Below are 15915 nucleotides of genomic sequence, written 5' to 3'. Positions count from 1 at the left end.
GATGAAATGAATGATTTTCATTAGTCGCGCGGTTATTAATGTGCTGTGAAATTGTTTGTTTTTTGTTGTGCGACATAAATGAAACAGACATTGTTACATTTCATATTTTAGCTAATTAGCAATCCTTCATCATAATTCATACTTCATTAAAAGTAGCACATTATATGAAAGAGCTACATTAAAACACTGCGAATAAAAATCATTGCCTGTGAAATTTCGCATGTGAAATCATATGAAAAAAAATGATCATTTCATAGAATGAAAATGAATGAAAAATAGCAATCATTTCCATGCCTAGTAGTTAATACTCAAATTATTATTATTAATTAGTGCCAAAAGATTATGTGTTTATTGTCATGAATTATTTTATGTCTAAGCTTGTAATTATTGTTGACTCAGTATACATGAGAGTATATCAATATTAATGAATTTGGCCAATATTCAAGAGATGAACTATATCTAAATAGAGCATTTATTAGAACTTTGTTTTATTATAATATTCTACAAATACGTATAACTAAGAGATGATGAAACACTTTTTAATAGCTTTTAGTTGTCAAATATTGTCGTTATATGATGAAAGTTCTAATAATGTTACAGTTTAGATCAACACTTAAACTTGTCTAATGAAATCTTTGATCTATCTTTCTTGGGCCGAGCCAATATTGGCAGCAGGATAAGCTAACGAAAGGTTGTTAAGGAAAGATAAGTACCTTCGGTATGGCCTAATTGTTTCTAATATCAACTTTTCTACTTTTACACAGTATTATTAAACTAAGTCTCAAGTAGGCTAGGTATTGCTATCATTTATTATGCTCTGGTAAAATATTGCGACTGTTTTTCTATTAGAAAACGTTGTTGCATATTTATTAAGACATCAAAATTTTTATCTAGAAAATTCCGGTTTGTTATGCAAATGATAAAAATTATCATTTGTTTTCACACATGGATTATGAGCTTTCGCCAATATGATTCGTGAAGTATTTGACTTGAAATAAGTAATAGCTTTACCAAGAATGTTATTGTATGTAGAAAATGCCAATATTAAATAATTGTAATGTCTTCACTTCTTCTTACATAGGTATTTAAAGCCAATTCAAGCCTGTATACATATACATCGCAGTAAATGTCCTGTCGATATCCGCCTAGTGTTATGTTATGAAACAAAGTTGAATGGATCCGTCAACATATAAAAATAATTTAGTAAATATATTTATCTCTAAGACCCGCTTGCAACTGCAGTTCTCATTCAATTATTTTGTGTTTCGTATCCACAAAATTTCTCAAGATTCTTTATAACAAAATGTGTGTTACATAAAGTACATTTAACTTTGAACGCGCAACACAAAACAGTTTAATGTGAACGGTCTATAACTACAGATTTATTCTATCTGCTTTAAATAATTGACAAAGACAGAATGATTTTGTAAATGAAAGCTTGGCACTAATTGTTTTCAGCAAGTCTTTGTAATTAATACCGTGCAAGCCATTGTAACTATTGTATAGTAGCGTGATATCCGCCAACTTTAAAAATTTATGACTGTTTTCGAGTCTCTCCTCAACTATTTCTATCGTCAAATATAGTACCTACCTTAATATTTAGGTAGGTTTGTATAAAATTATAAATGTCATGGTTAAAAGTTCAAAACGTTCTACGACTTTCGTTTCATGTGTGTAATATTTACAGAGGCAAATGTGTCTATGATACCAATTTTAAAACTGTTGAGCACATTCACCGCAGTAAATATTTGAAACATAGAAATCAGGAACCTGTTCACTATAATATAGCTATGTGTTGTCGACTTCGCATGAATATAATAAGTCGTTTTCTAGTCATAGTGGTAAGGGCTGTGAAAAGACACGAGGAGGTTTCGGGAATCTGTCAAGGAAAGTTAAAAGGGGTCGTTAACAAATACAGTTACCAAGTATTGGACAAAATCTGTATCTACATTTTTCATTTGTCAAAATGGTGGTGGTGGGTGGGTTGCACTATCTTATTTTAACTTTGACAAACGTCAAATATCTGTCAAATTCCATACAAAAAGAACCGGTTAATGTTATAGTTACGGTCAAAGTTAGGTGGTGCAACTCAGCCTAAGCTGGTAGAGTAGGTACTGGTGCCAATAGTATACTTTAAATATTCATGTTTGTAGTAGCCCGGTATCGTAGTTAAAACTTGAAAAACTGCTTACCTAGTAATATTTCAGACAATTACAGTGTGAAAGAAAATTTTAAATTTTAAAAGACAGTTTGGTGTAAATGTCAATGATTTGAAAAACAATGTTGTACCTATTATGGAATTGTCTGGAAAATGGAAATTGAATATTGTGAAAATGTAACAATTTGTGAGTGTTCGCTAACATTGAAGTTTAGACGTTACTCTTAACAACAATGTATAAACTGATAAGTAAATCAAAAAGCAAATGTAAAGTTGGTGGAAATGTAAACATGATAGATAGATGTAAATTGTTAAGCGGACTATAAAGAAGTCGGAACTGATTGGATCTAAGTTGTAAATAATTTTGAATTGATTAGCTTTAATATGAATAAATATTTCTTAATATAATAAAACTGAATTTTCTTTTCTGCTACCCGAACCCTAAAGTCAATGATGATGATTTGGATAAACGAATTGATACATGTTTAAATCACTTTTTTTGAAGATGTTGATGTTACCACAACGAAACAGTGAGTTAAGAATTGCTGAAAATTTTAATCAAAGTAAAATCTATAAAATGTTAAAAGTAACAATAGTGCTCAAACAATATAGTAGTGATAAATATGTTGATAATTTAAACAAACTTCAATTTGCTCATTTTCACTAGAGATTGCAATTAATTAATTAATGATCTCCTACACACACACCTGTCCATTCTCACCATACTTGGTATACGGATTTCCAATTTGTTTAAACTGTCTTTTAACCTTTAATTTGAAATTTCTGCCATTATTTTTATAGACACATGAAATACTTCTCCATATCGTCACATTTAAAAATAATCCCAAGATTTTTCTTATTACTTTCCTGTTGGAACCGATTTTTCTCTCCAAACTTTCCCCGCTCGTTAAACGATAAACACGGCGTTTCCATTACCACTGACAAATAAATTATCGCCATCGATCTAGATACGAATGATGAACACTGATGTTTATGCAACATTCAGTTAACCCACTTGCCGGGCCGTCAAATAAATTATTTTCAGATAGAACTGAGTACCGGCACAGTGTATAGGGCAGGCAGTAGCTGAATTTCTAAGAGAAGGTTATTGACCGACTTACTTTTCAGTAATAAAAGTAGGTGGAAAGAATTAGTACAGATTGAAATGCTTTACCTATTCAAAACAAACTCATAAAAATTAGGGACATTTCAATAACAAAAAGTTAATTGAATAAAAGCGTACTTATTTGCTTTCTGCTAAACTGTAACTGTTTACAAAATCATTGAAATATTAGAACATATAATTGTAAGTAGGTATTTGCTTTAAAAGTTACTGCATTTTTCCGTACACTTTGGCGGTACATCTTATGAGTCAATAACCCGCACGTGCTCCATAATAGCGGCAAAGTTTTTATAGACTACTGAATGTCTGAAAGCTTTATTACTGTCCTTTTATTATTCACTAGCGGCCGCCCGCGACTTCGTACGCGTGGATCCCGTTTTACCCCCTTCATCTATCTTACGCGGTTTAGATTTTTTCATACAAATGTTTTTTCCCGCTAACTCCCGTTCCCGTGGGAACTTTGCAATATCCTGTTGTAACTAAGCTTTAAGTTTACTAAGATACCTGCATGACAAATTTCAAGCGTCTAACTTAAGCGGTTTAGATTTTTCATAAAAAAGGATTTTCCCGCTAATTCCCGTTTCCGTGGGAATTCCTAAGTATACTATAACCTGCCCAGGTGTATGAAGAATAATTGTACCAAGTTTCGTTAAAATCCGTCGAGTAGTTTTTGTTTCTATAAGGAACATACAGACGGACAGACAGACAGACAGACAGACAAAAAATTTACTGATTGCATTTTTGGTATCAGTATCGATCACTAATCACCCCCTGATAGTTATTTTGAAGATATATTTCATGTACAGAATTGACCTCTCTACAGATTTATTATAAGTATAGATGAGCTGCAATATCCCATAAAAAACTGACTTCCAAATAAAAATAGTATTTAAACGCTTTGTACTAACAAACGATGATAAACTACTAAATACATAACAAACGAAATGACATTCCTAAAATGAAAAGGCAGCATCCCAGCAACCCAATTAACGATCGATCGAAAAGCAATCATCGCTGGCCGCCAGTTAAGTGCGCCCCATGTATCAGCGGCGGCCGCATCTCGCACAATGGAGATGAGGGGTGCGCGCCCCAGCTGCGTGCTCCGATCGATCGTGGACCGACTACTTCCCATTACACTCTCCACTGTCTATCAATGCGGTGCCAAACGCTAACGCGCGGACGAATTAAAAAAACTATTTTGATTTCAATTTAGAAAGTGATGTTTTAGTTTTTTTAATGTATTAAGTTTTCAAAAATGGAAGGCCGCAGGACATGGGACGGAATGCCTCTCGGCGAGTCGCATTCGCCGCCGCAGTCGGTGCCCGGCAGAAGAACTCCTTTAGGGGCTGTAGGCCTTGGAGGATTCTACATGCAGGGCGGCCAGCCTCCGCCCCCGCCACAGCATTGCTACCCAACTGACGAAAACCAGCCGGAGCCGGGAACCAGCTATGCTCAGAGGTAAGCAACCAGTCATAATTTACTTTAAACATAAATTCTTTCAAATCAAAACTTACGTAACAATACCTACTACGCACCACACCTAATATTCATTGTTCCGTTTTACATATTTTTGCATAAATTGAATGTTAATGACGTTGATGTTTTCAATCGAGTCTGCGCATGCGCTCTTAAGTCATAACTATACAGATTGAGAAAGAAAACACATCCGAAACTCCATAATAATTTAGTTTTTATTTATGAACAGAAGCTTACGGAAACTAGATCTAAAAATACTTACGTTTTGTTGTGTATCTTCCTATTTACCTTTCAACAAATTTTTATTTTAGTAACTTTGATAAACGAGCCAAATTGTTACAAACATTATAAATAGAAGCTATTTTCAATGTTTTATTTGCAACAGATTGTAAGGTCACAATTTCATGAGTAACTCATAATTTAATCTCTACGTTCAATAGATTTAAAGTTGATGATAACTAAACAGGTAAATAATGTACTCCAAACTATGATTTTAACTAAATTAATGTTTTAATTTGCTGTAGTACTTACTACTACCATAAAATGTTTACATAATTTACGCCGCCATTAAGTAGGTACTCAAAATTTAAACTTTTTCTCTTGTTACGTAAAGTGAATCTAAAGGTATTAACGTAACTATCTACTTGCATTTCGCAGGGACATACTTCTATCCCCTGATAATGGGAAACCTACTAGTATTTAAGTATGTTTATATCCGTACAAGCTTTGCTTAGTTTGGGGCTAGCGGCGCAGTGTAAAATGTCCAAGAATATTTATTTATTTATTATTTATTTTATTTATATCATATAAATAAAACAAGTTTGTAAATAACGCGAAACACACATGTCGTCGCAATAGCAAATAAATAAATAAGTATGAGCTTTGGGAACATGTGTGCAGGGGCGAACCCTTATGCAAGTGAACCGCGTTCCATTCATTGTATTGACCATGATTTGTATTGCTGCTCCGAATGTAGAGCTTAGAAGGAACAGACCCAGTAGGGTGCAGTCAAGTGAACATTTAAATCGTTTAGTAAAATATTTAAATACAGGTCACAAGTATATTATCTGTCTTCTTCATTTTTAAGTACACCTATATTTAATTTATTAGTTACGACAACAAAACTCGCAATTCAATAGACATACAAGATGATGTTTTATTTTAATAATTTGGCACACGTAAAAGTGCTCATAAAAGTTGAACAAAAGCATAAAGTTACTGAAAATAAGCTAAACCAAACCTAACCAAAAGTACAATAACAAGTTCTATAGTGTATCATCTCAATAAACCATGGCGGGCTGTAATGAAATCAAAGCTCTACAATCCCCTGGGGCGGCTACCCCATCGCTCCACTCGTTAGCGACGGCCGCCATTGTTCGCTCGCACTTGTCGTGGTCCATGGCACCCTGATCCCGTATACGAGACTTTAATGGGAACACACATGTCGTATTTCAACCAGTTGACATTTTAGAAGTGCTAGACAATACATAATTTTACTCTTTCAGCTGATAATTTTAATTATGTGTTAAAAATACGGAAGGCTAGTTTCCTAAAAAAATTTTTTTAGTCCGTAATGTTTAATATCAAAAAATATTGGACACATATATTTTTATTTGTCAATCTAACAAATAATTACATAGTTATGGTGCGTTGAAGTTCCGCACGACGTCACAACGTGCGGCACTTTTATGCACGCATTGACGTCACGGGCCTCTTCTTATGAACTTTGGCGCGCTTTATATCTTTAAATTTTCATTAGTTTGAAAAAGTAAAAAATACGTGTAGAGTATTTTTTGATAAGTTAACTGACGGACTAATTAAAACTCTTGCTTTTTGACCCAGGAAACATCCCTATTGTTATAAAGAAAACCCACATTATTTCTCCATAATATATTTTTTTAAATTCCTATGTTCATTATTATTTCAGGCCGATCGGAGATGGCAAATCAAAGCAAAAAATGCGCCAGGGTAAAACCGTCCGGCTCAACATCAACGCCAGGGAACGACGACGAATGCATGATTTGGTAAGTTTTAATCTGTATACCCTTTATTGCTACCGTTATTTCCATGCTACCACCGAAATATCTACGTAGGGAGGAGGTACACTAGAAAATTAAGGTTAGAAAAAGTGCCGTAAATGTTCCTGCTGCGATGGGGTAAGGATAATTTATCTATATAGGCCTACATATACACAGGATGACTAATAAGAGGCAAATACTCATAGGCAAAACTACTTCGCAAAACGTCTAATTATGAGATTGAAAAGGGTTAAAATACTTTTCATAAATCTGCATTGAGTCATTGACCAATGTTATTCTATAGATCGTAGAATAAAAATGAGCTTGAATTTACCTTCATATGATATTCCAGAACGATGCCCTTGACGAGCTCCGCGGCGTGATCCCGTACGCGCACTCGCCGTCAGTCCGCAAGCTGTCCAAGATCGCCACGCTGCTTCTAGCCAAGAACTACATCCTCATGCAGGCCAGCGCGCTGGAGGAATTACGAAGGTCGGTCAATCAATTTCATAGCCACGATAGCCCAACGGTGAAGTAGTCGGACTGGCCGACTCGAGATCCGACGAACGCGGGTTCGAATCCCACCGCCGCTCGACTATTGTGGTGAGCCCACTCGTAACACAAGCTTATTTAGCTTAACACGAGGGGCTAACGCGTAACGGGACTATTAGTAATTTGTGCAATACAAATTACTAATAATCTTTAAAAAAAACTCAATACTCTAAAACAATGAACAGCGATTTACTTCTACAAATAACCGAATAATACGTTACCGTTTGAGTACTTAACCAAACAGATTCCAAATACAATGCAAAATGCTTAGAAAAGGTTAAAAGCCAACCACTAAATAATACTGGTGAGGTAAGAAAGGTGAGCGCTGAAGCAGTAAGAGGACTTTCGCATTTGCACTCACCAGGATAGCGCCACTGTAGAGTAGGGTCATGTCAATCATGTCAAACGTCGTGATCACTGAGGCGCAATCAAAAATGCTAATGATGATGAGAAATAGTTTATTATGTAAGTATTAAGTATACAAAACGGTAACTCTTTTAAATAATATCTAACTGTACTTTCCAGACTCGTAGCGTACCTGCAAGGCACAGCGACAGCAGCCGGCATAGTCCCGCCTCCCGGTTTCGATCTGGCCGGCTTCCCTGCAGCCGCCAAGCTTCTCCAGCCGCCCGCGCCAGGCCCGCCCGCCCCACCCGAACCGCCGTCTTGAGACTCGCCCATCAAAATCGAACCACAAACCTGAGCTGTGGGTCGATAAAAAAAACACCCATATTTATAACACAAACCAGTAATTTTAAGATTCTTGTAAATACAAAAAAGGTGAAGATAAAAAAAAGAAACGTAGAATAGGATAAGAAGCAACGGAAAAACCCGATTGTGTTTAAGATAAGTATATTTTAGCTCCTGTCGTAGTGATTAGAAATTGCTCACTGTAAAATATGTTTGTATAGCTTATATTTATCGTGCTGAACGCACGTTTTACTCTTTTTGAGCATTCTTAATAGCAAAGCTCTGCTTGTCGATATCTTACTCGATAACCATGACGTCAAAGTCATGATAGTGTAGAAAATAATGTGTGTAAAACTTTTTCCATGAAGATTATTATAAAAGTTTTCATCAAATCATCTTCTATTCATAATCTATTCTTTAGAGTTGTATATGCGTGAATTGTGTGTTTTGTAAACTCCATATCCAATATGGACATCCCTAGTCATTAGTTAGATGAACATGGTTATTTTACCATAATTTTATTACTAAAGCTGAACATAAGCTAGTTAAGTTTTCAGCTCAAAATATCTAAACACCTGTAATGGCATTTTAAATAAGATCATAAACTCAACATAAATATTAAACTACGTAAGTTAAACTTTATAATTGTAGTTAAACATTAATGGCTATAATTTTAGGGCAGCATTTACTTAGAGTTAATATAATTCTTATAATTATTTGTATTATTTCTACAATAAGAAGTAACTTCATTCTTATTTATTCAATTAATACTGATGATACCAGCGTATTAGAATAGGTTAATATGAGTACAGTTAGATAATAACGAGCTCAATTTATTTATTTATTTTGTTTTTAGTATCTGTAAATATGTTTATGCTCTCTACAGAAGTAGAGAGTTCGATGATTCCATGTGCCAAATAAAATTAGATAGCGTCCTAAGTATTATATAAACTTACTATTAAGTGTAGAAATGTGTGATTTTTGATAGAAAACGTGTGAGCGTGAGTGTGAATAGTTTTAATTCTATCTGATTAATATTATACGTCCATATAAATTCGTCTGAAGTATGAAGATAGTCTGGATAAGTACTGTAATTTATGAATTTACGAGTATTATTGTATTCCTGGTTTTAATAAGTATTAAATACAAATAAGTACTAATAGTAGTAAAAATAATTTATCCTACTTAAATCTTATAACAATTCCCATAGGTATTGAGTGTATCCTGCAATAATTGTAACAATTGCTTAGTATTTAACATTTTGTGTATACCTAAAAATTTTCTTGAAAATAGTAGATTGAATTGGGTGACAACTGTTTTGTTCCAAAACATAGGTACTAGATATTACGGCATTCAATTTTAGTGTGTAAGTAAAACATTAGACTTTAACAAGATAAGCCAAAGTAAATGTGATTGTTAGTAATAAATTAATTTTACAATTTATTTTAACACTTAAATAAAGTATCGAAGTAACATGTGTTTTAATTAATGAAGTTCGATTGAAAATGTTCTAAAGTGTAGTATGAATCCTATGAACGAATTATTTAAGGATAGCTTTCCGCCCGCGGCTTCGCCCGCGTGGACTACATTATATAGCCTAGTGAACCCGCCTATATTTTTCCAAAATACAATTTTGCCTATGTTACTCATGGATAATGTAGCTTTCGAATGGTGAAAGAATTTTTAAAAACAGTCTAGTAGTTTTTGAGCCTATTCATTACAACCAAACAAACAAAGTTTTCCTCTTTATAATATTAGTGTAGATAGGTAGTTACACTACAGTAAAATATGACTTTACTACAATTATACATTAATTATTACAATAGCAGCAAGAAGGATTTGTTAGATATTTTAGCATAATTAGATGACTAATAACGTGTGTTTCCTTTCAACTGTGGTTTTATTACCAATATCTTTATAATGGATATGGATAGATGAATACCTACATATGGAGGTTATTAATATTGTAGAGTGAATGTGACTAAGTTATTCTCAATATGCAGTAAACCAATGGACAATAAAAGAGCTTTATAAAGCTCTAATTGCAAATAAATTGTGTTATTTTGTGATTATTTAAACCTAATCACACATTTTATGGTAAAGAATTCCATCTAACCTCACGCCTGCGAAACTAGTTCCATCGTGGACACAGAGTCAACATATTGCCGACCGAATAGAGTTAGTAGGCCCCAAAGCATTCGCTAGAGGGCTCTATATTAGAATTCGATGAGAGTAGGTACTTTAGTAGAGTGATAATAATAAAACCTGGCCTGATTTTTATTGAAATCTCAAATAAAAACATTATTATACCCTTAATATCGCTTTCCCATTAAAGGAAGTAGGTATCATAGTAAAAAAATTGAGGTTCGAAGCAGATTTTGTGACCTGGAGACGTAAAACGAAATAATCATTTTGGTAGAGCTTTTACACGAAGCTTTCTTGTATGATCGTGACTCTTACAATATTTTGTAAGTCTCCACAACTATGTAAAATAATATACAAATTGATTGAAATACATTAGACATAGTTAAAGGTGTTCTTTTTATCAGACACACTACATAAATGATTTGAATTAATTAAATGGCATTTGAGTAAACTCTACTGAACTGCAATAAAAGCGATTTTAGTTTTTCCTGTCTATCAATCACATGCGACATATTTTGAATCTAATCCTAGTAATCCTAGTTTTAAAAACCAAATATAAGGTATGAATAGTTCCATAAACTTAGTCAGTTGTATTACCATACGTTTTGTAAGTCAAGCGTGTTAACTTACCTCACAGGACTAAATATAGCGAAGCCCGTACCTAGCCCATGATTAATTGAATGATTTATTGATCGAAGCTTCCACAATATTACGCCTTATTATTTACTGTGAGCTCAACTAGGTACAGTAGAGCTAGGCTACCTACATAATATACGCAGTAGCTATTACCTACGGTAATTCTCTATAGTTTTCATTCCAAAAAAAGGTGGTTCTATTAGGTAAAGTGCATACGTAAAGTGTATATCATCATTATATTATGTTGTAAGTAGATGTAAAGCAATGTACATACTTATGTTTTTGCGATTATACATAGATCCTGCTAACTAAGCTTTACTTATTAATATCTCTACCTTAAGTAGTACCTATATCGTTTCCATTCTGATCTTTTACCTACACTTTACCACCACACAAACGACTTTACTTTTTTATTATTCGTGTAAAGACAAGTGCTTAGGTACTTACTAATTACCTATATAGCCACATTATGAAACAGACTTACACCATTTTGTATAAGCGCTGTAATAAATATGTGAAGTGGCTGATAAAAATGTTTTTATTAACACCATACAACAATATATAGTTAGATTGGGCTTTATAAATTGAGGGTAGACTCGACTCGACTGGCGGGTCGACCGATCGGCGGACCGATCTAATTAAACCGTGCCATCGCAGAGGAGGCTCCGGTAGACGCACCATGTCAGTAATGAACGTGGCATTATTCTCCGATGTCTGTTCTACCCTTATGACCTACATCGTTTTACCTATGTTGATATCTGATGTCAATTACATCTTAAACTAGCTGTGCCTACGACTCCGCGTGAAAACCGCTTGAATATTTTTTCCCGTTTTCGCAACATTTTTCATTAATGCTCATTTATCGTAGCGTGATGATGTAGCCTTCATGGACAAATGGGTTATCCAACACACAAAAATATTTCCAAATCGGACCAGAAGACCCTGAGATTAGCGCGTTCAACCAAACAAACTTTGAGCTTTTATTATTAAAGGTGTAAAAGAGGAATGAGAAATTGACTTTCGATTTCAGAAAAACCGAGACATTTCTTTTCATAAAACAATTGCACAAAAGTTTACGTAAAGTTCTTATCGATTTTTTTTTATTATACAACTCATTATGTCGAACCCAGTTGCCACGCCTTTGAACGTTATCCAGGGTTCTACCCAACGGTAAACGGATAAAATGAAATATCCAACAATATCTGTGTAACAAAAATATATCGGTGTTGTGTTGTTAAGCGCACAACACGAGAACGGCAGGACTAATAATAATTCCTATATGTATTTTTTATAATACGGTTTTTCAATTGGGGAAAGACTGAACGTCTATTTTTCAGTGGGAAAACATTTCCATATATATGTATTTTCCCACTGAAAAAATATAAAATATAGTCATCAGAATTTAGTACTTCTGTATTATATTTAACATAAGTTGCTCACGATGTGACAATACGGGAGATGCGCTACGTCGTAAAATATTCCATTCATGAAATAATATTAACGTAATTTTATGTAGGTATGCAAGTGCTATGCAATTCAGCACAACCCTCGCTACCTTTAACTATACCCATAACCTTAATTAGAAAGCCGCAAAAATACTAGCAGGCTTTTCAAAAGAGAACGAGGGTAATGATATTCATCGGCACGATACAGAAACCTACTTCAGCATTGAATATAGGATAGGTACTATGGTAGATAGACATCTACGATGGAAATCGTCAACGCTGCTCTATACACAGACATACATAGCTCTGTGGGTCCGGGCGTCATGCGAGGAGCTTACCCCACTCCCTACACTTTGTTTTCGCTACCGTCACTCCCCCTACCTCCCTCGCTGCAGCGATACCTATTCAGAAAAAATGTCTAGCTTAGAAAAACGCATACCCATGCAATTATACCGCATTCCAAATCGACATGAGCGCGCTCACGTGGAACGTAAGCAAAACTTTCAGACGTACATTTACGCGACATTGTAAGATGACGACACTCTTGTGGGAAGGGGAAGTTATAGTTTTAGATTTCCCATTTCATTTGATTTGTAATGTTAGTGAAATGCAACTCCGAGATCATTATTTGATTGCAGAAGGCTTTTTTACTTTGAAAAGTTTTTATTCAAGTTTTTACTGGCTCCTTTCTGTGGGTTTGTGTGTCGATTCGCTATGAGACCATAAGATTTCGCTGGTGTTATGAAAAGCGAGATAAAACTATTTAGGTCCTGTTACAAAACTATTAAGTCCTTGATTTCAAACCAATTACAGGACATCATAATGTATGCTAGAGTTTGAATCCAGTTTTGAACATCATTGCAGAACACAGGCCGTCTATGTAATAATTTATTATTGTTTTTTATTTTGACTACCTAGTCAAAATAAAAAACATTACGAAATTAAGTATAGTAGATACCTATTTTTCCAGCCGCAAAAAATTATTCGTAGATTTTTCATAATAAGTTATTGAGAATAGGTAGGTATTCGCTTTGTTAATATTTACCCAACAGAAGCTACTTATTGCTCTCTGTCATTAAAACATGTCCATAGACATTCATATTCCTTAGAAAAAGGACGTATTCAATTTTTGTCGTATTTTAAATGTTTCCGGGAAACTTTTCCAATTATTTTCTTCATAAGAACCTTCCTCGGAGTTTAACGTAGGTAGGTATATTTGGACAAAAATGGCAGAATTGGACCGGCTGTTCAAGAGATTTGCTCTTAACAACACATAATTCTGTTAATTTTAATTTATGAATGAGCTGTGGTAACAATCCTGAAGCTAAACAGAGGGATATTTATCCAATAGTATAGACTATAGCGTATAACGTAGCGTGGGCAGGCCTCCTACTAGGTGGACCGACGATCTGGTAAAGGTCGCGGGAGGAGCCTGGATGCGGGCAGCGCAGGACCGTTCATTGTGGAAAACCTTGGGGGAGGCCTTTGTCCAGCAGTGGACGTCATTTGGCTGAAACGAACGAACGAACGATAGACTATAGAGAACCTCTACAGAGAATCTGATTTCAGATTGTATGTAGTCTCCAAACTCAAACCTAAAGGAACCCGAAGCTAAGACAAACACCGAACACTACGAGAGAAATCTGTTGTATACCTATTTGTGAGCCCCACTTGAGCACCGAACCCCGAACCACTGTGTCAGGTGAGACTAACTTGCCATTATGCCTTCGTAATCTACCTTTATAAAATCAGAGTTACAGCGTGGTATTTTGTAAGAACCGCCTGCTGAATAACGATTTTATTTTAAATCTAGATTATTTACTAAATTAAAGTTATACAAAAATACGAAATAGTACATAAATATGCTACTATTTATATTTTTATTTTTTTACCATGGATCAAAGTGTGGTTACGTTACTTGGTAATGTAATCTTAATCTGGTTTCCATCTTGTCATCTTATTTCATGGATTGAAACTCGAAGGGTGTGGCTGTCTAAGCGAGCAGACTAAATGACGAGCAGAAAAGTTCGCCTTTTGCCATTTCACTTCAGAACCTTAGTAATTACTTATGTATCGTGGTGTACGCCGGGTACACCCATACAGCGACAGACAGATCAATCATTATAACAACAAACCATGGCTTATTCCAATACGGCTAAAGTTCAAAATTGCTAGCAATTTGTTAACGAACATTGAAACCCGTGCTACGATACGATACCGTTATATAACGACGTAGCGGCATGTTATATACTTACTCAAATACATAAGCGAATGACTATCTCAAATATTACCTAACAGATATAATGTAACTACTATGTTAGGAAATACAACACGAATACGAAAAGCGTTCATTGTTACAAACTTGCGTAGCAACGAAGAGGAAAATACTTAGGTACAATTCGTCTCTATAGCCTAATGAAGGTCTCGGATTTTTGTCAGGCTTGATTGTAAAAAATATGCGTAATACCGTAATACTGCAGCTAGGCTTGACATGCTGGGTAAATGTATTGTGAGCTTACTCTACGCTAGGAAGCAATTGCAGCCCTAAGGGTGATGAATACAAGCGAGCTTGAGGCAGCCAGCGGTGTGGTACGAAATTTAATCTACCCCCGTCTACCACCCCCTCCATAGCCACCCTGTGGGCTGCGATACCCATGTACTCGTATACGTACTACGTACAGAGCTACACTCCGACGAATAATTTATTCATGTTAGCACGCGCCTATGATAAGTAGACCGCCGTATGTCTGTAATAATACCCAGGAAGTTTGTTTTTCATGGACGTTACCATGAGAACGATTAGTACATCCAGTGTTAGACGCACCGTGCTAGTACCTAGGTGCGGAGCGACGTCGCTGGGCAGCTACATAGTACGTAGGTATGTCCTACCCTACACAGGGACCGGCGACGCGCAGACTACCGTTAGAAATGAGATAAAAACTGGTTACAAAACAACCAGGAGTTGAACGGGGCACGGCAAAAAGTCTTACAAAAAGTAAAGCTTTTGTTCTCCTCGACTTTTTTAAGCTGTCTTGAATACACTATTTTAAAAAGAACGCTGTTTTATGTGGCATACACAGAAAGGAGTATTGTGTATATTATCATCACTCCTTTACTTGTAAAGATATAACAAGACTGTAGCGAATTTTTCACGTTTCTAGGACTGAGAAAAATTAGTAATAAAATTCACAACTCTACAACATGTTTTATAAACCGAATCAGCACTATTTCCATCAATTTACTTTGTACCATGTTAGGATACGAATTTATATAACTTTTACTGATTTAATAGTTGGTTGATTAATGATTATCTATTTTAATGTTTGATTTATACATGAATTTTGTGCATGCCTCTTTGCGTTTGAGATTTTTAATACGAGATTTTTCAATCGTATTCATTTTAAAATGTCAATAATATGTAACAGAAATAAGTTTTCGGTGTTTTCAACGTAATTGTTTACATTCAACATTATTATGTCTAGATAAGTATATTATGCTACTTGTTTACAATTATGTAAAAAGTAGGTATGGACTCATTTGTCGTTACGTCGATTGTAATTATTATGTCTGCAATCAAACTGCGGCGAAAAGTCAGCCTCTAGAAGAAGTTTAAAACATACATCTTGATAATGGAAAGTTTATATAAAATTTGTTTGATCGGGATTCTGCGGG

At 34.9% G+C, this 15915-nt stretch overlaps 1 protein-coding gene across 1 annotated transcript; it reads left to right on the top strand.

Moving 5' to 3' along the window:
* Positions 1-4434: 4434 nt before the first annotated feature.
* On the top strand, positions 4435-8127 carry LOC135088240 (class E basic helix-loop-helix protein 22). The gene is made up of 4 exons (XM_063983120.1): positions 4435-4739; positions 6685-6781; positions 7128-7267; positions 7853-8127. The coding sequence occupies exons 1-4, from the start codon at positions 4537-4539 to the stop codon at positions 7995-7997; spliced, it is 585 nt and encodes a 194-aa protein (XP_063839190.1). The 5' UTR covers positions 4435-4536; the 3' UTR covers positions 7998-8127.
* The last annotated feature ends 7788 nt before the right edge of the window (positions 8128-15915 follow it).

The sequence above is a fragment of the Ostrinia nubilalis genome, chromosome 3 (genome assembly GCF_963855985.1).
Source record: "Ostrinia nubilalis chromosome 3, ilOstNubi1.1, whole genome shotgun sequence".
In the NCBI taxonomy this organism is placed as follows: Eukaryota; Metazoa; Arthropoda; class Insecta; order Lepidoptera; family Crambidae; genus Ostrinia; species Ostrinia nubilalis.
The sequence above is the reverse complement of the archived record's forward strand: the minus strand, read 5'-3'. Positions and strand labels throughout refer to the sequence as shown.

Coding starts and splice junctions, on each gene's coding strand:
- LOC135088240 (XM_063983120.1), top strand. CDS start 4,537: ATGGAAGGCCGCAGGACATGGGACGGAATGCCTCTCGGCGAGTCGCAT. Junction 4,740..6,684: donor GGAACCAGCTATGCTCAGAG/GTAAGCAACCAG, acceptor TTATTATTTCAG/GCCGATCGGAGATGGCAAAT. Junction 6,782..7,127: donor GACGACGAATGCATGATTTG/GTAAGTTTTAAT, acceptor ATGATATTCCAG/AACGATGCCCTTGACGAGCT.